This window comes from Talpa occidentalis, unplaced genomic scaffold, assembly GCF_014898055.3.
Source record: "Talpa occidentalis isolate TD23 unplaced genomic scaffold, MPIMG_talOcc4v2.1 talOcc4.15, whole genome shotgun sequence".
NCBI lineage: Eukaryota > Metazoa > Chordata > Mammalia > Eulipotyphla > Talpidae > Talpa > Talpa occidentalis.
This window is the reverse complement of record NW_023601543.1, coordinates 14,434,566-14,456,932: the sequence shown is the minus strand read 5'-3', so window position 1 is coordinate 14,456,932 and position 22,367 is coordinate 14,434,566. Positions and strand designations below refer to the sequence as shown.

General features: G+C 39.2%; 1 protein-coding gene across 4 annotated transcripts in view; it reads right to left on the bottom strand.

The window, feature by feature from the left end:
- The window catches only part of ENOX2 (ecto-NOX disulfide-thiol exchanger 2), a 236,421-nt gene that overhangs the window by 12,237 nt on the left and 201,817 nt on the right, over nucleotides 1–22,367 (bottom strand). For all 4 annotated transcript variants that reach the window (XM_054695559.1, XM_037511936.2, XM_054695560.1 and 1 more), the window contains 4 exons: nucleotides 20,729–20,941; nucleotides 18,730–18,836; nucleotides 11,341–11,455; nucleotides 1,451–1,632 (listed from right to left, as the gene is read on the bottom strand). In XM_054695559.1, the coding sequence (XP_054551534.1) occupies nucleotides 1,451–1,632; nucleotides 11,341–11,455; nucleotides 18,730–18,836; nucleotides 20,729–20,941 (617 nt within the window). The remainder of the gene's footprint in view (nucleotides 1–1,450; nucleotides 1,633–11,340; nucleotides 11,456–18,729; nucleotides 18,837–20,728; nucleotides 20,942–22,367) is intronic.

Genomic DNA, 22,367 nt, shown 5'->3' with positions numbered 1-22,367 from the left:
ATTAACGTGCTATTGCTTGTCACACGGGAAGACAAGGGTAGCAGAAGTAACAGGAACACAGGACTTCTAGAGCCAGAAGAGACTCTCTGTTCACAATATGTGATTTCTAACCAACAATTCGCTCAATCTGAGATAATCCCAAGGCACACAATAAAAAAAAAATTCTTGCACAGTTTAAATTGTAAGGAAAACAGCTGGTAGTCTGGTGAGCAGAAGCGGGTGGTTCCCTTGGACAGAAACTACTCCCATACTATGTAAAAATAGATGTATTTATTTATTCATTTGATATTTTTATTTTTTTGTATCATTTTTTATTGAGGAAATGTTGGTTCACAATACTGTATGTGATTCACAGGTACTGGTTCACACTTCTTCACTTGTATGTCATCATACCATACCCACCACCAAAATACCCATAATCCTCCACCATAGTCCATTGGGCCCCTCCCCCCTTTGTTCCCTCCTCTACCCTCATGAGACTAGATATTTATATCTTTTTTAAAAAAGATTTATTTATTTATGCACACAAGAGCTGGGGTACAGGCCAGAGGTGTGGGGGGTGAGAGGATTCACCAGAGACAGAGTGGGGAGCAGAACAGGAAGATCTACTGAAATACACTGCTGAGGGGAGCAGCGGGGAAGTCAGGAGAGGTCTGCTGCGCCATGTGGGTAGCTCCCTGGCCGGGGATGGAACTCGTGCTTCAGTGGATGGCGACAGCTTCATAGTGTTGTCTTTAACCCCTGTGCCACCAGGGAGGCCCTTGATATCTTTTAAGTTGTAGGCTCACTGTGGTGATGGTTATATAAAACTTCTAGATACTGAGCATCTATTACATGATGTTGTATTTGAATGCAGTGACATTTGGATGCACTTACTAACTTTACTTTTTACACTTGGTAATATGCAGATAGGCTCATTCACATGAGTGACCGAAAACAAAACAAAACAAAAGCAAATTGGTATTGTATGCCCAGAGCATTAACATTTAAAAACCTATAACACCCCTGCCTCCACCAAAGTCAAGGGTAGGAGTTCTACCATTCCTTCCAAAAGATAGTCCTTCAGCATTGCATCAGCTAGATACTTATTCACCTTCACTTTGTCATAGCTAAGAAATTGAGGTTCTTCATAAAGATCCCGAAGCCCTGTCCAGATCCCATTGTACGTTCTGAAGCATAAAGAAAGGATTATATTATGTCCTGTATAGTTTTGTTATTAAATATTTTTCACTGAATGCTCATTCTTTGAAAATTGGTGCCCCACTGCTATCCCTATATTAACTAGAACATTTCATTAACCACAACACATAATTTCTTCCTCAGCTATGCCAGAGAACAGAATATCAAGAAGAGTAAGAGGCTTGCTATTCTATTTGCTTGCAGGTGACTTTTACAGGCCAGAAGCGGATAGTATCCCTCTGAAAATCTCAGAAAACCAAAATGCGTTTACCTGCTGCATTCCTTGCAGAGCTTGCTGCAGGAGTTTCAGCTGCTGTTCTTTGTTTGGGTCATCTTCTCTGTGGGTTTTGCCTTGTTCCTGCTTAAGTAGTTCCACTTCATTCCGATAGGCATCAAGCTGCCAACGGAGGCTGTCATTTTCTTCCTTCAGAGCTTCTGCCTGTGATACTAAGGCTAAACAATCAACATAAAGTAATAAAATCATATATCCAGACTCCTTTGTGATTCCTCTGAGTACCATGAAAGTTGATGTGTATAAAGCCTTTAACAGCTTCTGCCACTTTGTTCTTGTTCTTCAAGATCGTAGCCATGGTGGAATGGGACATATCTGGCTGGTGCGCTTTAACCATGACCAACTTCCCATTTTCTTAGTCCTTAATTACTTTTCAGTTTGTTTCCAGGTCAATCAGTCAATGTGGCTTCTTATTGACAAATTAGCCACAGATTTTGTATACTTAGGGTCCATGATGAACAAAACAACATGAGATTGAATCAAGCACAAAGGAAAATGAGGCTATCAAGAGACATGGTTAACACAAGGTTGTGGCCAGTGTTATGAAGTCTATGACGTCATTAGGCACTAGAAGTTTTGAGACCACCTATGTATGTGTGGTACATTGTTGACCAAAACTTACATATGTTGTACATGATTATATATATATATATATATATGAATATATATATGAATATTATTCAACCATAAAATGATGAAATCTTGCTATTTGAGATAATGTGAATGGATGTTGAGGACATTAGGCTAAGTGAAACAAGTCAGGCAGTGGAAAGCAAATACCATATGACTTCAGTTATATGTGGACTCTAAAAACCAACAAAAACTCAGACTCATAGATACAGAGAATAGACTGGTGGTTGCTCAGAGTGGGTGGTAAAGGAGGTAGATAAAATGGGGAAGAGAGCCAAACAAATATCCAGCTATAAGTCATGAAAATGTGATGTACAGCATGCCAACTATAGTTAATAATATTGAATTGCATATTTCAAAGTTGCTAAGTGTAGATCTTAAGCATTCGAATCACAAGAAAAAATTGTAATTATGTATGTATAATCAGACTTATTGTGGTGATCCTTTTGCAATACATACAAATATTAAGTCATAATATTGTACACCTAAAACTAATATAATGTTACATGTCAATTATACCTCAATTTTAAAAAGGTTTTAAGAGAAGGAAGATGACACAGGTCAGAAAGTTAACTCCACAGAAAGAAAGGAAGAGCATCAAAAAAGAAATACGTGAAAGTGAAACGAAAACTTTTATTTTTTCCTAGTCTTAATTGACCTAACAAAATAGTTGGCTCAAAATAAGAGTAACTATATATTTAATTATTTATACTGGATGTGCATAAATACACATATATATTTATGTAGAAGTGAAATTAGTGATAGCTATTAAAACACCTTGAAGTTAACATAAAAGAAAATGTTTATCTGGGATATGATGGTAACTTTTTAGATATATTACCAAAGGCATGATCCATGAAAGAAATAATTGATAATCTGGATTTCATTAAAATTAAAGATTTCTCCACCGTGGATGAGAGGCCAAGGGAATGAGGGAAAAAATCAAGCCACAGTTTGGGAGAAAATATTTGCAAAAGACATATCTCCTAAAGGACTATTATCCAAAATAGAGAGAGAGCTCTTAAAATTCAATGAAAGAAAATGAACAACCCAATTGGTCTAAAAACCTGGATACCTCCCCAAAGACACACACACACACACACAACACACACACACACACACGCACCAATGGGAAGAATATGAAAAGACATTCATCATATATCATTAGTATCATTAGGGAATTGCAAACTAAAACAACAATATGATATCATTACACACCTATTAGAAAGGTCCAAATCCAAAACAATGGCAGCACCAAGTGCTGGTGAGGATGTGGAGCAAACAGGAGCTCTCCTTCATGGCTGGTGGGAATGTAAAATAGTACAGCCAGTTTGGAAGATAATTTGAGTTTCTTACAAAACTAAAGATACTCTTATCATATACTCCAGCAATTATGCTCCTTGGTATTTACCTAAGTGAATTGAAAACTTATGTCCCCACAAAAACCTGCACATAGATATTTATAGCAGTTTTATTCATAATTGCCAAAACTTGGAAGCAACTGCGGTGTTTTTTAGTAGGTAAATGCATAAGTAAGCTGTGGTAACATGCAGACAATGGAATAGTTATCAGTGCTAAAAAGAAATGATTTATCAGACCATGAAAAGACATGAAGGAAACATAAATGAGTATTACTAAAGGAAAGAAGCCAATCTGAAAAGGCTGCATACTGTATGGTTCTGACTATATGATATCTCTAAATGTCAAAGTAGAGAGACAGTAAAACCAGTGGTGTTAGGGGTTGGTGGGGGAGGGGAGCAGGAAGGATGAATAGATTGAGCACAGAGGACTTTTCGTGAATGAAACTATTCTCCACGATACCACAGTGGTGGATGCTTGCATTTTATACATTTGTCCCAATCCATAGAATGTACAATACCAAGAGTGAGCTTTAATGAAAACTATGGACTTTGGGTAATAATGATATATTCATTGATTATAACAAGTGTACTCCTATGGTAAGGAATGTCAGTAGTGGAGGAGACTATGTGCAGGGGGTCAGAGGCTATTTGGGAACTCTATACCTCTGGCTTAATTATTTTTTGTGAGCCAAAACCTGCTTTAAAAATTTGTTCATTTAAAATTTTTTTTAAAACTGAGATGCATGGAGAAACCTAGGTTAAATTTAATTATTTATGGTTATGGTACCTTTTTCAAGGTTAAGAATCATAAGGGCTATTTCAAAATATTTAATCAGAGGATTTTCATTAATTCAACAGACATTTATTGAATATATTCCATGTTCCAGGTCTATGACTATGGTAAAAAATGAGATTCCACTAATCTCTACTGTTTACACTCCAAATTAGTGGCAACACCTAGATTTTCCTTTTTTTTTAAATTCCTAACAGAGCATAAAGCCCAGAAAAGAGACATTATCAAAATGAATCAAAATTACAAAACTCTACATTAAATGTTTAAAATGTTTAAAGACAATATAACAAAGGTATGAATTTTCTCTGCTATCTTTGGGTAGAAGAAAGTCAAAGAAAGTAATAGAAATGAAATCTGACATTTTTAGCTATAAATGGTGGAATTTCAAAGACAAGATTCACCCTCTATATAATGGATAGAAAGATATTGTGCTTTACAAAGAGGAAATAGAAAAAAGAAAAGCATATTCCAGGGTGAAAACATTCCCAATTCCTAAAAGGAAGGTGCCTCTAGGGAGGTGCTTGGTTTACTCAAAACCTTCCAGGTCTTCCTAAAACAATTAGGCACCGACACAGTCTGATGTGATCAGATTGTCTACCCAGAGCAGAGGCAGGCAATGTAATAGGCAGGGTTTGGGTGAGAAAGACCTAGTAGCGGCGAGACATATTCTCAGAGTTTACACTTGTTTTTGTGGATGGCCATGCAATTGTCCATATGTTACAGTTTTAAACCTTGCATTTCCTTTCCTTTCTGCTGAAAAGAATTTTTATTGATTTCCAAAAGTATATTATTTCCAGGAGTACAGCTTCACGCCTCTGTATGTGTATAAGCCACACCCCACCCACCTCCATAGTTCTAGTGCCCTTCCTGCTACCAGATGGATCCCTCAACCCTTTCTGCTTAGCCAGCCCCCGCCCATCCCCTCTGGTAACCACCACATTTTTCACAGAGTCTAAGAGTTATTTCCATTGTGATTTGTTAGTTCATTTGCTTTGGTTATTTATATTCCAGATATGAGAGAAACCATCTGGTAATTATCTTTCACTTTCTGACTTATTTCACCCAGCACACCCACCTCAAGCTCCATCCAGGTTGCCACAAAAGACAAGATTTCATCATTTTTAATAGCTGAGTAGTAAGTATCAAGTGAGGACATGGACCACAAATTCTTTATCCAGTAATCTGTTGTTGGGCGTTTACATTGTTTTCATGTCTTACCTATTGTGAACAGTGCTACTATGAACATAGGGGTACATATATCTTTTTGAATTAGTGTTTTCATATTCTTTGGGTAAATACCTTGGGGTGATATTGCTGGATCACATGGTATTTCTATTTTCAGTTTTGTAAGGACTCTCCATATTGTTCCATAGAGGCTGAACTAATTTATATTCCCACCAACAGTGTACAGAGTCCCTTTTTTCCCTATACCCTCCCCAGCACTTGCTGTTTCCAGTCTTTTTGATATGGGCCATTCTCACAGGTGTGAGATGGTATCTCATTGTGGCTTTGATTTGCTTTCCCTGATGATAAGTGAAGTTGAACATTTTTTCATGTGCCTATTGACCATCTCTATGTCTTCTAAACCTTGCACTTTGATTTAAAAAATGTCAAAAGACCTCTGGCATGACACATTTTAAGTTTGGTTTTATAACTGATTTAAATTCTTGCTGTAATCACACATATTTTGTGTCTCTGAAGAGAAAGCTGTTACACAGAGACTTGGATTGCAAACACTCTAAATAATAGGTATCCTTGCCATTTCTCCCAGCAGTTGAGATAGTTGTCATCAGACAGGCAATGTTCTTAACAATAACGACACCAAAAGACAATGCTCAAAGTGAAGACAACTGTACACAAGAAACTATAGAAAAAGGGCCACTAACTGCCAAACAAGGGAAGAAATATTTGATTTGCTTGCTGGGTCAGCACCAAGGATAGCATCTGGAGCTGGCATTTGGAGGAACAGCACAGAGGTTAGTCTGTAAATCAAGTGACTGCTACAGATGGACGGTTATTTATTTCTGCTTTGGTTTGCATGTTTGTCCGCTGGCGAGCCACACCGCTCAATACAAAATGGTGATATTTCATTTTTCTCTTTTTGTTTCTTCTTGTACTGTAGGTCAGTAAAGCATGCTCATGTCTTATGAATCATGTGGAGAAACATGGTCAAGAAAAGGGCAGAGATCTGGGAGAACGGTTAGAGGCATATTCTGTAGGTGAAATATGAAAATATTTGCCCTCTGAGGAAATAAAGAGGAGAGATGGCTTCCCTCCTGGGGGCAGGATATCCTGATGAGCAGAGATGGTATCTGCAGCCAAGTGGGAGCAGATAATAATATCCTCAGCTTGGACCTGTCACTAGGCAAAAGAAAATGTGATCTCCCATAATGCTACTGAGGGGCCTTACTCACAAAATGTATTTCCTGCTCTCTGAAATGAGGGTTTTTTGTCATTTTAATGAGGACACTAAGTCTTTACCTTCACAGACTTAGTATTAATTGGGCCTGTTTCTGAAGTTGGAGTTCCTTGTACATTGCCAGAACATTGAAAAGTTCAATATTACCTTTTAATAATATGTTTGAGTAGGTGAATCCATTAGTCCTGATACTAAAGAGCATAGGACAGTGAATTTACTCATATCCTACCATCATTTGTTCTTGGCTTCTCCTTTTTGACTATTTCCTGTGTGGGAAAAATGTTTCTCTTTATGGGGATTGCTCCTCAGATCTAAAGGCTGTCAGTTCATCCTGCCAATATAAAAGCATGAAGACAGCTGTGAACTCCTTTTAGAGAAGCCACTTGAGCAAAATCCCAGACATGTTTTTCTACAACAAAAGATCTAAAAGCATTTTGTGCTATTAAAAAAATTAATGTGTAGGTACAATGGTACAAAGAAGACAAAAGGTGAGTGGAAGTAAATTCAAGAAGTCAGCTACCCTGACAAACGTGTATGACAAGAGGTGCTAAAAATGTTACCAAATTATAGAAGGAAAAGTTTACAACATTCCTCTGCAGGTTCATAAAAAGGTAGAGCTGGAGTGAGTGACAGGGAAAAAGCCAAAAAAAAAAACCCCCAAAAACAAAAAGCAAACAAACAAAAAAAGAGTTGGAAGAAAGAGAGGGAGATGAGCACCATAATGAGGTGCACACTCTCATAATGAGATGAGCACCATAATTATGGTTCCCCATAATCTGGACCCATCTGCCTAATCAGTCTTTTATTCCCTATCCATACTATCCTTATTCCCCCTTCTGAAAAGCCCTACTCCTTCTCTTCTTCCTCCTCCACCCCAAGATGCTTTCTTTCTTCCCCTCTTTTCATTCAAACCTGTTCATCTTTCAAAGTGTTTCATCAATTTTCACTGACTACAACCACTCTGGCCCACACTAATATCGCTTGTCCCTGATGCATTTTTTAATTAGTACCTTCCAAGTGAGCACCAAGTTGCATTTGCTTATATTTTTTATGGACTTACAAATATTATATCGGTATGATCATCAACTTATAGGACACAAAAGAGAAGGAAGGAGATTGGATGTTCTGGGATGGGAAAACTTTGGCTACAACAATGAAGAAGAATTAGTCAATGTTTTCCAAATGTGTTCCTTGGATTGGCAGCATCATTTAGCAGCCCTGATAAAATACATATTACAGGCCTACTGAGTCAGATTCTGCAGTCCCCAAATCTAGATTTTTAAAGGTAACCCAATGATTCTTACGTATGCCAAGTCTGAGAAGCACTAATCTAAGTGAAGAAGGCAGAAGATAGATGTTGAAAAGGAACAGCTGTTCTCATATAAATACATGGGTACAAGGATTTTCCATCATAGTTAACAATAGAATGAAATAGTTTCACACGGTTATGAATTGCTTTGATGTTATTCTTCCTCTTATACACGGCTTTGAACATAGCAGTCATTTTTTCTATGGCAATAGTATTTCCAGCACAAAATCACAAATATGGGCTGGCTAGTGTAGAGTCTCATGAAGAATGGAAATTTTGTGGCACTCCAAGGAAAGGTAACTGAAACTGCTAGGCTAGTTTTGACTCTTACTTTCTCTGGGAACTAAAGTTTAACCTGAAAAGTGCTATTGGCTCTTGGAATTCAAGTTGGGCAGCCTGAAGAGAGAGAGAGAGAAAAAAAAAACCCAACAACCCTGAGATCCAGTTGCATAAGCTTTTAATTGGAACCAAATGATAACTAAAACATGTATCAGATTTAGATAAAAACTGAGTAGCCGCTCACTGGCTTACACTGTGCAGGATTTCTGCAGTTGAGTACTACAGAAGCAAGATAACAAAATTAGATACGATCGAGGGGAAGAAAAATGCACAAAAGTCCTTGAATTAAAATGAATTGAAACCTTCTGGGAGAAAAGCTATTTGGTAAGCTCCATTAAGTCTATTGTAGATAGCTTTATTTGACAAAGCAGCATCCTGGCATGTGGAACAGGAAAGAAAATAGCTATAAGATGATCTGTCAGGGAGTTTCTAGTCTCTAAACGAATAAGATTCTGTGCAGTAGCCAATACAGCTTTTAACTCAAAAGAGATACAGAAGCAAAATGGAATTATATAACCCTAGTAAGTGCATTCAATCTGAATTTCTCATACACCCCTCTCCTCCCCCAATAACTCCTCAAACTCAGCAATTTATCAAGTGGATGCAACTTATGGTTGCATTCATGTCGGTGTAACACTGGATTAGCACTGTATACAATACTGTAGATATTGAGGTGGAGGCAATCCTACAAGTCAAAGGTTAATCAGCTATAAAGTATTCTGACTAAGAAATTAAGTAATTTGAGCAGCTCAATTATTCTTAAATTCTTTTGTTTATTTTGGCTATGGCTTGATATTATTTACAGTAATTAGACCACTATTCTGAAAATGCTAACTATCCACTAATTACAAAGGGTTTATTCAATAAAGATGGTAGGTTGTATGTTTAGGTATCTAACATATGTTAGAAATAGAAGAAATTCAGATACAACACCTAACAAATGCTTTTTAAAAGTCTGACTTGGTGGTTTTCTTCCCTTAAGAGTTTCAATGGAGTGAATGTTCTAGGGCCAGTGAAGTAGCTATAGAGCTGCTGACTTCAATATGCAAGCAGTGAAACCAAGAAATTCTGATTTGTATTAGTTTCAATCTGTTTCTGTCTCTGTATCTCCTTCTCACACACATAATTCTCTCTCACTCACTCATGCACACATGCATACACACACATGTACAAGTGTATGCACTGAAGACAGTATATTACCATATCTCCAATATCTAGCATAGTGCTTGTCATGAAATAGTTATTAAATGAATGAGTGGACTCATTTAACCATCAAAAAATCCCTATTATGTCTTTTATAATGCAATTCTCATAAGTGTGGAAGTTGAGGATCAGTGAGGAAGAAGTGCTTCCTATGTCAAGAAGGACAGACCTGGGACTAGAAGTCAGGTGTTCTAATTGTGGGTCCTGTGCTTTGTCCTTTGTACCTTACTAACTTTTATGATTGTCAAGAATGGTTTACCTGAAAACACTGGTCTTTTGGCTGATATTTTTTATCTTCCCCATAGTAACCCTATCTTCAAGGTGGTTCATTATGAAATTGAAGGGTGGTATATTTCTATATTGCTTAACAGATTTGACTTATAAGTTCCACAGGGGACACACACCATGGCTTCTGTTTCACAATGAGGTCCTGACTATACTGGGTAAGAGTAAAAGTTTTTCCCCAGACAACTGTTTATAGACTCCTGTTTGGATCACCATAAACCCCTAAGACTGAAAATGCTAACTATGCACTAATCACAAAGGGTTTATTCAATATAGACAGTAGGTTGTGGAGGGCTGCAGAAAGGTAGACTGTCATATATTATAGATATTCCCAGTTTGTAAATTCTCTTTTAACTTGGTGATGTTTTAACAGAAATTTAATTAATTTAATTTTTATGCTGATAAACTTATGATTTCTTTTTTTTTAAATAATAAATTTTATTTTTATATTCCCCATACAATTGCAACCCCCCCTTTCTGATCCCAATCCCTCCCCTCCCCCCCCCACCCCCCCAAAAGTGTCTCTGTTTCATAGTTTTTTTGTTGATTCTGATTTTCACTTTCTTATAGTTATTCATTTTCCTGGTCCCTTATTTAAGTTTTCTAGATTCCTGCTATGAGTGAGACCATCCGGTATTTTTCTTTTTCTTTTTGGCTTATTTCGCTGAGCGTGATCCCTTCCAGTGCCATCCATGTTGCTGCAAATTGCATGTGCTTATCTTTTTTGAATGCTGAGTAATATTCCATGGTGTATATGTGTATATGTACCACATCTTCTTGATCCAGTCATCTATTTTTGGGCATTTGGGTTGTTTCCAAAGCTTAGCTATTGTAAACAGTGCTGCTATAAACATAGGGGTGCAGGTGCTCTTTGGAATTGATGTTTCTGTGTCCTTTGGGTAAATACCTAGGAGTGGAATTGCTGGATCATATGGAAGCTCTATGTTTAATAGGTCCAGAAATCTCCACACAGCTCTCCATAGTGGTTGGACCAGTCTAATGATTTCTTAAAGTCAAAAGGTCTCTTGGGAGACCGTCACCCCAAATTATGTAATCAAGTCCTATATTTTCCAGAATATCTTTTGCTATATGTATTTGTTTTTTACATTTTAAAACCATCTGCTGTTAATTTTGGTGTAAGGTATATGTGATATAGGGATTGAACTAATTTTCCTAAAACTTTGGCTAGTTACCTACTTATGTATAAACTCTTACGAGTCCTACTGTAGACTGTTATTAATGAACCCAAACAAAATATAGACTAATCTGCCTAAATGTTTAGCACCTATAGAAAAGATAGTTTACAATTAATTAGGCATTATGATGGAAGGCAGGGGTAAATGATGACTACAAAATACCCTGTAGCCAATGTTGATATTTTGTGAGTATGTACTTAAATGCCCTCGACCAATTGTTTCTAGCTGATTTCAGTCTGATGTGTTTGTGCCCACACCTTTCCGGGCGTTAACGGTTTTAAAATATCTCCCCTTCAAGTAGATATTAAGTAAAACAAAGCAGAATTATCTTTACCTGATTCTTCCGTTTCTTTTGTTTCTGCTGTTTCTTCTATTTCATCATCAGACATTTCCATTTCTTCTTCTCGCCTGATTCCCATTAATTCATCATTATGAATGTTGCGAATTTCCTAAGATTCAAAGGTATGCTTTTTAGATAGGAAAGCCTTGAAAATGTTGAGGAAATGAACACAGTAAGGATAGGATAAGGCAGGGTTTTTTTTTTTTTAATAATAAAATTTCAGAGTACTCTAACGTCAAAGGCATAGGGGTGTGTTGAGGCTGAAGTAATCTCAATAGAAAAACTAGACTTTGTATACTGTCTTGCATAGGCTTTTCTTTCCATAACCAGAGTTCTGATAGTTGATGATTCTTGTATTCCTCCCATATTAGAAAACAGTGTTGGTGAGGAAAGAGCTGTCACATCTCACTCATGTGGATTTCTGGAATTTTCCTTAAGAGATATATATCATTTTCACCTTTCCATGTCAAACCCTTCGATTTTCCTTCTTTCCATCTTCTTCTGTCTCCCCTTACAATCTTACTCAATAGAACTTAATTGAACTTGAAAGCATAGGGTAGATTCCAAACAACAAAACTAAGACTAAAAGAACTGAACTGAGAGTTGAGCTGCCATAGAAGAGACAGAAATTCGAACTTCAACCCAACAACTCACAATAAAGCATAGGATTCTTAAAAAAACTATTGAGGTGGGCCTCCCTGGTGGTGCAAGGGGTTAAGCACCGCACTATGAAGCAATCCGCAGCCTCTGCAGCACAAGTTCGATCCCCGGCCTGACAGGGAGAAACCCATATGGAGCGGCAGACCTCTCCTGTCTCGCCCGCTGCTCCCCTCAGCAGTGTGTTTCAGTCAGTCTGCCTGTTCTGTTCCGAGCTCTGTCTCTGGTTGATCCTCTTACCCCCCGCATCTCTGGCCTGTACCCCAGCTCTTGTATGCATAAATAAATAAATCTTAAAAAAAACTATTGAGGTGATCATTTCACAATATATGTGAGTAATGATGCTTGCATATGTTACATATATAGCGTGTGTGCCAATTACACCTCAATAAAATTGAGAAAAATGGAGAAATTTTTAAAAGCAGCCAGAAAAAAAGTCTATTCAGGGCAACAGTGATTTGAATACTTAAATTTCTTTTTGAAGCAATAAAGGCCAGAATTCTGGGAATATCTGGAAAGTACAAGAAGAAATAAAAATACCTATTTTGAATTTATATTGAATTCTATATTCAGAGAAAAAATTATTTCAAGAATGAAGATTAGATTTATATATTTTCAGACAAATATAAGTGTAAGAATTTGTCATCCAAAGACTTGCAAGCTAAGAAACGCTGAAGGAAGCTCTTCAGGGTGAAGGGGAGCGCTGCCAGGTAAACGCACATCTTCAGGAAGAACCCTGGGAATGACCAAGATCACAGTGGAAAAAGTCACTTTATTAAAAAAAAAAAAAAAAGGAAGCAGGAGAACGGTGCACTCGGAGCAGCTTGCAATCATTTAGAAGCCAGTTGTTACCTGTCTGTCAGAGGCTCCGCAGCACTGAGAATTCCTTGCCTCGGGTAGCCCCAATTGTGCCATAACGCAGGAAATAGCCAAAGCTGTCTGGCAAAAACTGCCTCTATTTAGGGGGATTATAAATATTCCAAATGGCGTTCTTAATAATTTATGCTATAGCTAATCACTATCTCAACGAATATCCTTTTTTATTCCCTTTACCAGAAAAAATAATGTCTATATCAAGTTAAGTTTTCACTAAAGATAAATAAAAGTAGTTTTAAAAAATGAGCTATTCAGTGTTATCATGGCAATTTAAGAGGTAATATAAAAATAGAAGTAATAGAAGATAGAAATACTGATATAGCTTCCTCATGTGCTGCAGGGGCACTCCTTAAAATAGCGGAATATAATGACTTGCTCGAGGAAAATGAACTTGAAGGGGCTGTGTCAAGAGAAAGATTTTCTATGTCTTATTCAAACACATGGCACACCGAACAACATAGGAATTGGTCATTTTTAAGAATTCATTCTATCCCAGGCATCTGTGTTTCAGTCACCGTCAAAGAGCTGTTATTGGAAAGGTGGTTATGATGAGGTTTGACACTGGCAAATCCCAATATTGTACAACTTACTGTATCAGGAAAAGCTGGGGTCTTTGCATTGCCTAACAAAAATGTAGACTGTCAGAGGGTATAAGAGAGGCCAACTCAGATTTCACAAATGCATCGTTGAACTCTGGGAAAGTTATTGTGTTTCTCAGAAGAGAAAATTGCGTTCTTTCTGGGGAAATGTCCCAGGGCAGGAAGATCTAACTGAATGTTAAGATATGCCCTGTAGCTGCCCAGCATCCACAAAGCAGCTTTCTGCTTCCAGCTGGGCAAGAAAGCTTAATTTCTCTTTAGAAGTATAAGAAGTTCAATGTCTAATTGGTACAGCTTACCTAGAGGTCTTTCACATCTTCAAAAAAAAATCCCTAAAAATATAACTGACCTCTGGGCAAATTTAATATCAATACCTCAAAATGCTTCAGGAACAAGAGCTAGCAGTTCTTTTAGCTGATAATGAAATGAGGGTAAGATAAACTAAGAAGCAGCTTTGCTCTAAGTTTCCAGTGAGGCAGGTAAAGGGGCAGAGCTTTAAAGTCCCTAACTATTAGACAACCTTTTTAGCTATGAAGAAACTAAGGTCCTTATCATTACTCTTCTAGAACTAGCCATACTGAGTCACATGACTGGGTTAAAAGAGGAGGACATGGAGGTTCTAAAGTAGCATACTAAAGTAAACTTATGCAGAGCATTTAGTTATGTCCAAACCCCTAACTACAGAAAGAGAGATTCTAACTGTTTGAAAACCTTACCATTAAAACACTTGTTATCTAAGTAATTGTTACCTTGTTCTCTAGTTGGATCAAAAAATCAAGGTATTTGGGAAATACCTTCAAAATGAATGGTTGAAAGGTGGCATTTACCTACTGAAGTCATTTTACCTAACTTGGACATAGGAAGAGTACTCAGCCACTGAAGTGCAGGCCACAAGGGAAACAGCTGCCTCCAACAGTTGCTGACATTTATAACTGGTGCTGAAACTAGGAGTGGAAATGACATCAAAACATTTGACAGAATAGTACATTTGTAAATCTACTGATTGACTGGGCCATGTAAGTGATAGGTCACATCATAAAAAAGGTAAGACAGTCCTCCTAAAGTTCTCTATATCACTCTTCTGATCACAGTGGATCTGTGATATTTTCACCTAAACAGTGAACTCCTGGGGATTTCTGAAAACGCATTATAATGACTTTGAGACTGCTCTATCAGTAACTTTTCTAAAGCTTGGAAATGCACACACTGCTCCCAAGACAGAGGAGAATGTATAAAAAGAATCACCCTTGTATCAGCTAACATTTCTGATTTATCATCAAATAAGCACATCATCAATCACTGCATGTTAATTACCTACCTATACACAGTTTCACAAAAATTTATGTGGACTGAAACATACCTTATTGATGTCTGATTGGAGCATGGTTATCAGAAAAGCAAAGTTTCTTATTAAATGTGTAACAAAATTGCACTTACCCAGACTTATAATATTAACAGGATACTTGGTGGGGAAGGGGTCAGATGAAGGAATGAAAAGAGCAGAGGATAAGGAGAGAGCTAATTTACGTAGAAATCGGATTCTGAGATCGTTCAATACCATGAAGCAAAACACAAACACAAGCTCTTAATCAATGTCTGTTGTATGACATGTATTGGCCAATACAATTGATCCAAACCATGTTAGTGTGTGTTTTGGAGGGTGAAAATCAATAAATAGTGTTTATGCAAATGGGTCCTAAAACACAGGTATGCAGATGATGTGATGTCTATCTGCAAACAGTTCTTCAGAGTTTGGAAAAGTAGGCCTGGAAATCTGGAAAGAAAGTTATTTTAGCAATCACAGTATTTCCTTTTATGGATTGAATGCCAGTCATTGCCAAGGACCGTCTCCCCTGGCCCAGTGGTACAAAATCTCCCAACAGGGAGGACTCAAGGGGTTATCTTCTAGTACCTATGGATATCCAAGGGCTAGCTTCCAACCTAGGCCAGCTTCTCGGTGAGAGAAATTCATAGGTTTTAAACAATTCTGTGCAGAGTTCCCACAACAAACAGATTTGCTAGTAAAGTGAGCACCTCCTTTAGATAGGGGAGGCACTTTAACCTTCTCTTATTGCCCTTTCCAATTGAATTAGCAGGAGCCTCACACACACAGAGATAACCATGAAAGTGAACCAGTGAACAAGATGCATTAGCAAGCTAGTCTGCTGGCTTGTGCTACCAAAGTGAGTGCCTAAACTCTCCCAAGGCAGGGACTTTTCCTTCTTATTCCATCACCTCCTCTCTCCACCAGAGGAAAACAGTGTTAGCTGCTGGCAGGAGGACAATGAGACAAAGAACAGATACTTTATGACAGGAGGAGGTGACCAGCTACCTTGTTCCCAGAGATTACTGATGAGAAAGGTTAAATTTCAGAAAAGTCTACCTTGACATATGAGTTGTAGCTTCACTATCAAGGTCAAGAAAAGCCAGTCTGGTTAAGTCACTGAGATGCTCTGATTCTCAGTGGGGGTGCTGAGAGACTGTCTCAATTGGAGCGGACAGTTTTGTTACTTTCCATAGGACACCTCCTTTAGTCCTCTGAGTTGTCTGTTATAAAGTGAAAGTAAGCAGAGATTTTAAAAAATCATGATTTTAAAAGGTATCATTATAAAGTAGGGAATACAGTGTCAGAGGGAGTCATGAGCTATATTCCACTCTTAGTAGTTTTACTTCTCAAGACCGAGTTATACAAGGTGGACCTTAATTTAGTCCACACAGGCAGGAAGAATTTGTTTTGGTTTCTAAAAAGTTGAAAAGCACAGCATGAAACATCTGGCCTTTGGCCACTCACAGTGGCCATGTACTTTATTCTCACACTTCTCCACAGGCCCAGAGAATGTCCAGTTTTCTGACAGAGGTCCCTTTACTGAGCATATACATTTAAACTCCTTCATTTCATAATGGGGACACAGTCTGAGAAATGCCTGGTTTTGTGATTTTCATCGTTGTGTAAATGTCATAGAGGAGAACCACACAGACTTAGATGGTAGGGCCTTCCACCCACCTCGGCTCTATGGTGTGGCCTGTTGCCACCTCCGTTGCATATGTGGACTGTTGTTCACCAAAACATCCTTAAATCCATGACTGTATATACCCACCAGGTAGGCAGACTCCACAGAATGACTGAGAGACTCGAAGAATAATGTTAGTGGAAAGTGTCTTGTTGCAAAGGCCTTTACCAACGGGTTGTGGCCTAGGTGAGTCAGCGCTCTAACCAGACGCTCTTTTCCTCCTACAAAGAGGCATCATTGTCCTGGCTGGATTTTCTGTGCAGGGCAAGGCAGTTTAGACATGGTCTTCTATGCCCATATACACATATTGAAGGGGAAGTAAAGACTTACTATCACTTTTCTACAATGGTAAGGAACATTGAGCATTTTCTCTCAATATTTAATTCTTTTGCAGTAAGACTTCGGATATTTTAAATTTAGGGTACTCAACTTTACTCCCTTCTTGACCACTTTTGTTACCCTTCTAACTCCCTGAGAGCAAAAAACGATTTCATTCTGTATTGCCTGCTATAATACCTGAAACAGAGGATGTGTCCAGTAACCTTTTGGAATGAAATGTTGAACTCTGCTTGTTTTGAGGTTCAAAAACATGCAGTGACCCTAGGATTCTGAAATCATTTTGTGCTTCTGTAAGTCAATAGCTTTCCCTTTGTTCCTAATTCTTAAAAAAAAAATTAAAAATGTTACTGACTTTTTATGACTCCACCCATTCACTGTGCTTATGCTTTCAGGGATTTCTCCCCAGTGTCTCCCAGATGCCTTTGCTGTATCCGAACTGAGGGCTGAGACTATCCATTTATGAACAGGATTTGGCTTGTTCATGTTCTTCATGGCTTTCAAACTGTTGCACCACAAACTCTGTCATGTATTCTCATGAAGGACAGACAAATAGATAGATCATCATCTTCATTTTACAGGTTAGGAAACCGAGACCCACAATGGTTAAATGATTTGCTCAAGACCACAATGCAGTTTGCACCAGAGATAAAAGTTTCTAGTTGTGAAATGACCACTTGCTGACTATGTAATTTGTGTCCATCACTTAACATTTCTGCGTCTCACTTTCCTCACATGTAAAATATGAATACTCTTCCTACTCTCTGTTCCTCCATTCCTGTTCCTAGTCTATGTTAACAATAAATTGAAAGAATACTATTTACCACTTACTTTTCACAGTCGACGCATCTCTTATCCCATTCAATTGTATAAATCTACAACTTAGCTGTGAAGAAACAGACTGAGAAATGCTGAAGAACTAGCTCAATGTCGCACAGCTATCAGGTGTCAGAACTGAGCTTTAGATTTGTGTCTGGCTCTGAGTTCAGTGTTCTTTCCACATCCAGTAGGGGGCTTGCAATGGTGGCATAACAATGCGAAGGTGCTTTATAAAGGTAAATGCCTTCCAGACGCGATTTAAATATTAAGGACGACAACGACCTGCACTGACAGCTGTGATGGGACCACCGCCGCGTGGGCAAAGAAAACTCAGAAATGAAGTTGAAAAAGTCGCTGCATATATAGATCAAAAATGTCAGCGCTGGGTAAGGGAGCCGCCCACAGGAATGGGAGGACTGGGGGTATACACAGCACCCTTGCAAAGGAAATCAGTGAAAACAAATCTTTCATCTTGGTTTGTAATCTCAGATTCAGAATAGCAATCGAATCACATCAGACATATTCTAGAATTGTGCTAAAAATGTCACTGGAGCACAAGCAGAGAGGTGTGTGTCAACCATGATTTGAAATCAGAGTCCTCTGATACCTTTAAAGCTGCCACCTATGAAGATGGCTGAATGGCTTTGATAAAAGAAGCTTAGACATTCTAATGCTCCAGTGTAACACCAGGCAGTTTCCAGCATCAACTGTCAAGGCTCTAATAAACTTAAGACAGCCCTAATATTACTAACAGTAGATACACAGGTCAGTAATTACTGTTGTACTCAAGACTAGCTCGCTTACAGAAGTAAACTTACAATTATCGCAGCTACATTTTCACTACTAAGGTTTCTAGCCAGCAGAATGCATTCCAGACCACACGTGCACATTTATTACCCTCCTGGCAGCAGGTGGTCTGGATACAGTGACAGGCTATAGAACACATCTTAGTGTTTCATTAGGGCCTCGTTGTGCCCATGAGAGCTTGGCACTATTTAATTCTGGCTAACCTCCAGATCAATAACTTGTTAAAGAAAGAAACTGCCCCCCTTCCCCCAAGGCTACTAGAATGAGAAGTTACCAACCTCAGCTTGTTTGCACCAAACGCTGATGTTTTTACGCTGGGCTTTTGTGAAGTGGTCCCAGGCCTTTTGCTTGGAGGCGGAATGGTACACAGCTACTATCTGCTCAACTGCAGCATCAGATCAGCAGTCGAATCAGGCCAGGGTGTCATCCAGGGATGGCAGAAGACAGAAGAAAAAAAAAGGAGAAGAATCAGGCTTGTTGTGCCTTCTTGTTATACCATGAGGCTGTAGTTGTGCTCTGGAAAGGCCATGCACTTTGGGGTACCATGATTTTAAAGGAGCATCAAAGGCAGAGACATCAGTGTGCCGAAAAAAAGGAACACTGGGAGGTCTGGAGTGATGTAGTGACTGAAGTGTTAATACAGGGAGTCGGTATATATTGAGGCAGGAAAGGCAGGCATGGCGGTGAATGTGACTTATACTATGTACCCTGCTTGGTAACAGCTCCTTTTGGCCACTGGCTGCTTTCCTAAACTAGTCCTCCGAAGTGAGCCTGGATACTTGAACAGAATCCAATCTTCTATTATTCCAAGTTATGTTTAACTAGCATCATATCAAAGCCTAAGATGGATGGAATGTATTTTTTTTAAAGATTTATTTATTTATGCACACAAGAACTAGGGTACAGGCCAGAGGCATGGGGGTGAGAGGATTCACCAGAGACAGAGTGGGGAACAGAACAGGCAGACTGACTGAAATACACTGCTGAGGGGAGCAGCGGGCGAGCCGGGAGAGGTCTGCTGTGCCATGTGGGCTGCCCCCTGGCTGGGGATCGAACTCGTGCTGCCGTGGCTGCGGACAGCTTCATAGGCTGTGTCTTAACCCTTTGCGCCACCAGGGAGACCCCAGATGGAATGTATTTTAAGTCAACCTAAGTAGGTTTGTCGACTGGAGAAATATTTGTTATGGAAGTATACTGTGCAAGTATTGTCAAACAGAGCATTTTCCAGGGTTTCTTAAAATGTCAAATAAGGAAATGTGTACAACTATTTGGGGTCTTTACCTAGCCAGCTCAAGAGAAGGGAAGCTTCTTTAACAACGATTTAAACATTTATAGTCTCATGATGTTTGCTGCTTTCTTTTTCAATTTACTCTGAAGTCCTAAACACATGTATTTTCTCCTCCCGGATTCTATGCCCACATATACTTTCAAAATAAAAAAGGAAAATCAAACAACGCCTCCTTAATTCAAATTATGTACAAATCAAGGCCGGGAAGTCAAATATGAGGACAGTGGGCCATAACAGTTTAAAAGCAAAATCATACAACTGCACCTGTATTCTTAAGGTAGACACAGTTCCTTACTCAAAGGATAGACATGCATAATTTAATAGTACGGTGAAAGAAAAACAGACCGTGAGAATTTTTCTCATCTATCTCATTGAGATCTTGGATAAGCATTTCTTTTGGAAAACAGCCATTTCCGTGGCTTCCCATTCCAGCCTAGTGTCTATGGCATCCAGCTAAGGAAATATCAAAGGAAACTAAAACCAAAGGCAGACGTGCCATATCTGCTTTTTATTCAATCACCTTGGGAGGTACAGTTACATTTACCACTAAAATGGAGTACCTAAAAACCCTATTACATGATAATCACGATGAAAATCAGAGCTAAGATGTTCACAAGTGCTCATGTCGCGTTATAACTTCAGCAATGAGATCCTCAACTCTCCAGGGAGACCTGAGGGTGCTTGGAACTCAAGTTGAGAACAAGCAGCAGTGAAAGTACAGGACAGGGGCCTCAGTGTCAACATTTCTAAGGTGCTGCAGCCGATACACCAGAGAACATGAAAATAGGCGGTGACTCCACGTATCCTGTGAAACTGGAGCTTGGGCATTTGGTGACACAGGGGACCCCTGCCTTTGCCACAGGGGGCACTGTAGGCTGGGGCTTGTGTGTGGAACAAGTGGTGACTCTGTGATGGACTGCCTTCCCCTTTCAGTAGAACTCTGCTGCCTGCAGAACTATGTTTTATGGAATCAATATGTTTATTCTCACATTGAATGAGAATTCCTGAAAGCGCTTGCTTGAACTTCTCTTTCGCTTCTTCCATGTCTTTCTCGTGGGCCGCCTTCTCGTTCACCAGGCGGCGGATGTGGCTGTTGGCGGACTGGATCATGGAGTAGAAGTTGTTGGCGCTGCGGCGGTTCACCTCTCCTCGCTCTATCCAGGTGAGCAGGGTCTGCACGGCTTCTGAAAATTTGGAATCGTCTGAAAAGGAAAATGCATGTTTAGAATCCTCAAAAGTAACCAAATCTCAATCTACTTTTCCAACATGCGCTCAGGAGGCCACCGTGGCTTCTGCGCCGTGGCTGTTAACTGCTGAGGGCGAGGGGCTGAGCGAGCACGCGGCGCGCACGGGCAGCCGGCGGACCCACCGAGGGAGTGGGAGACTCAGAAGTCCTCAGACTGGCTGTTTGTTAGCTATGAAGAATTTTCAGAAAGGAAATGGTTTCTTCTTTCCTTAAAAAATCGTTTCTTTACGGATGCAGTTTCCACATTTTGCAAATGTCTTAACCCCTCCGATGGTGTATGTGTGTGTGTGTGTGTGTGTGTGTGTATGTGTGTGTATGTGTGTAATGTCTGAGTGAGCAGCGAGAGAACTTCAGAATTCTATAACCCCAGATTTTTAATAAGGAAAAGTAAACATGTCTCGAGTCTAACTTGAATTTGACGGTAAGTTTATCCTGGATCCAGGAAACTGCTGGAGGGAGCCTTAAGAACGAGTTAAATGGGCAGTTCTTCAGGTATTAAACACCTACAACTTTGACCTTTTATAACATCACTTTTGCATTCAATCCACAGCTCCAGGCCGTCTACTCAGCTCCAGTCACAATCTGTTTTGATGTAATTCATTCTATTTTGACATTTCTCCACGTGCTCTTTCTCTTGCCTGAGGAACCCTCTAAGTAGATTTCTGCAGCTAGTTAGGAGTTATTCTCTGATGTTTAAATAGTAGCAACAGCTACTCCAAAGTTTCTAGCTCAGCCTTCTGAGATAGCCATCTAAATCTCTCTCTTGCTGTTAAAGACTCCTCAGAGGGAAAGTTCATTCACATCCCATTAAAGGCTCTAGGATTCCTCATCCTCTCAGGTCAGAAACCCTATGTCTGCAATTTGAACTTCTTGCCTCTTGGCTTCTGGCAGTGCACACACATACAGACACACCTCTTTGTATTGTGTGTTGCCTTACTGTGCTGCTTAGCAATTACACTTCTTACAAATGGAAGGTTTGTGGCAACCCTGCATGGGCAAGTCCAGCAGCATCACTTTTCCATTTTTTTAGCAACACAGTATTTCTAAATGAAGGAGTGTACTTTTTTTTTAGACATAAGGCTGTAGTGCATTTTATACACTACTTCAGTAGAGTATAAATGTAACTTTTATATGCACTGGGAAACCAAAAATTTCTTGTGAACCACTTTATTGCAACATTCACTTTACAGTGGTGGTCTGGAACAGATTCCGTAATATTTCTTTTTCTTTAAAAAAGATTTATTTATTTATGCATACAAGAACTGTGGTACAGGCCAGAGGTGTGGGAGGTGAAAGGATCCACCAGAGACAGAGTGGGGAACAGAACAGGCAGATAGACTGAAGTACACTGCTGAGCAGAGCAGCGGGCGGGACAGGAGAGG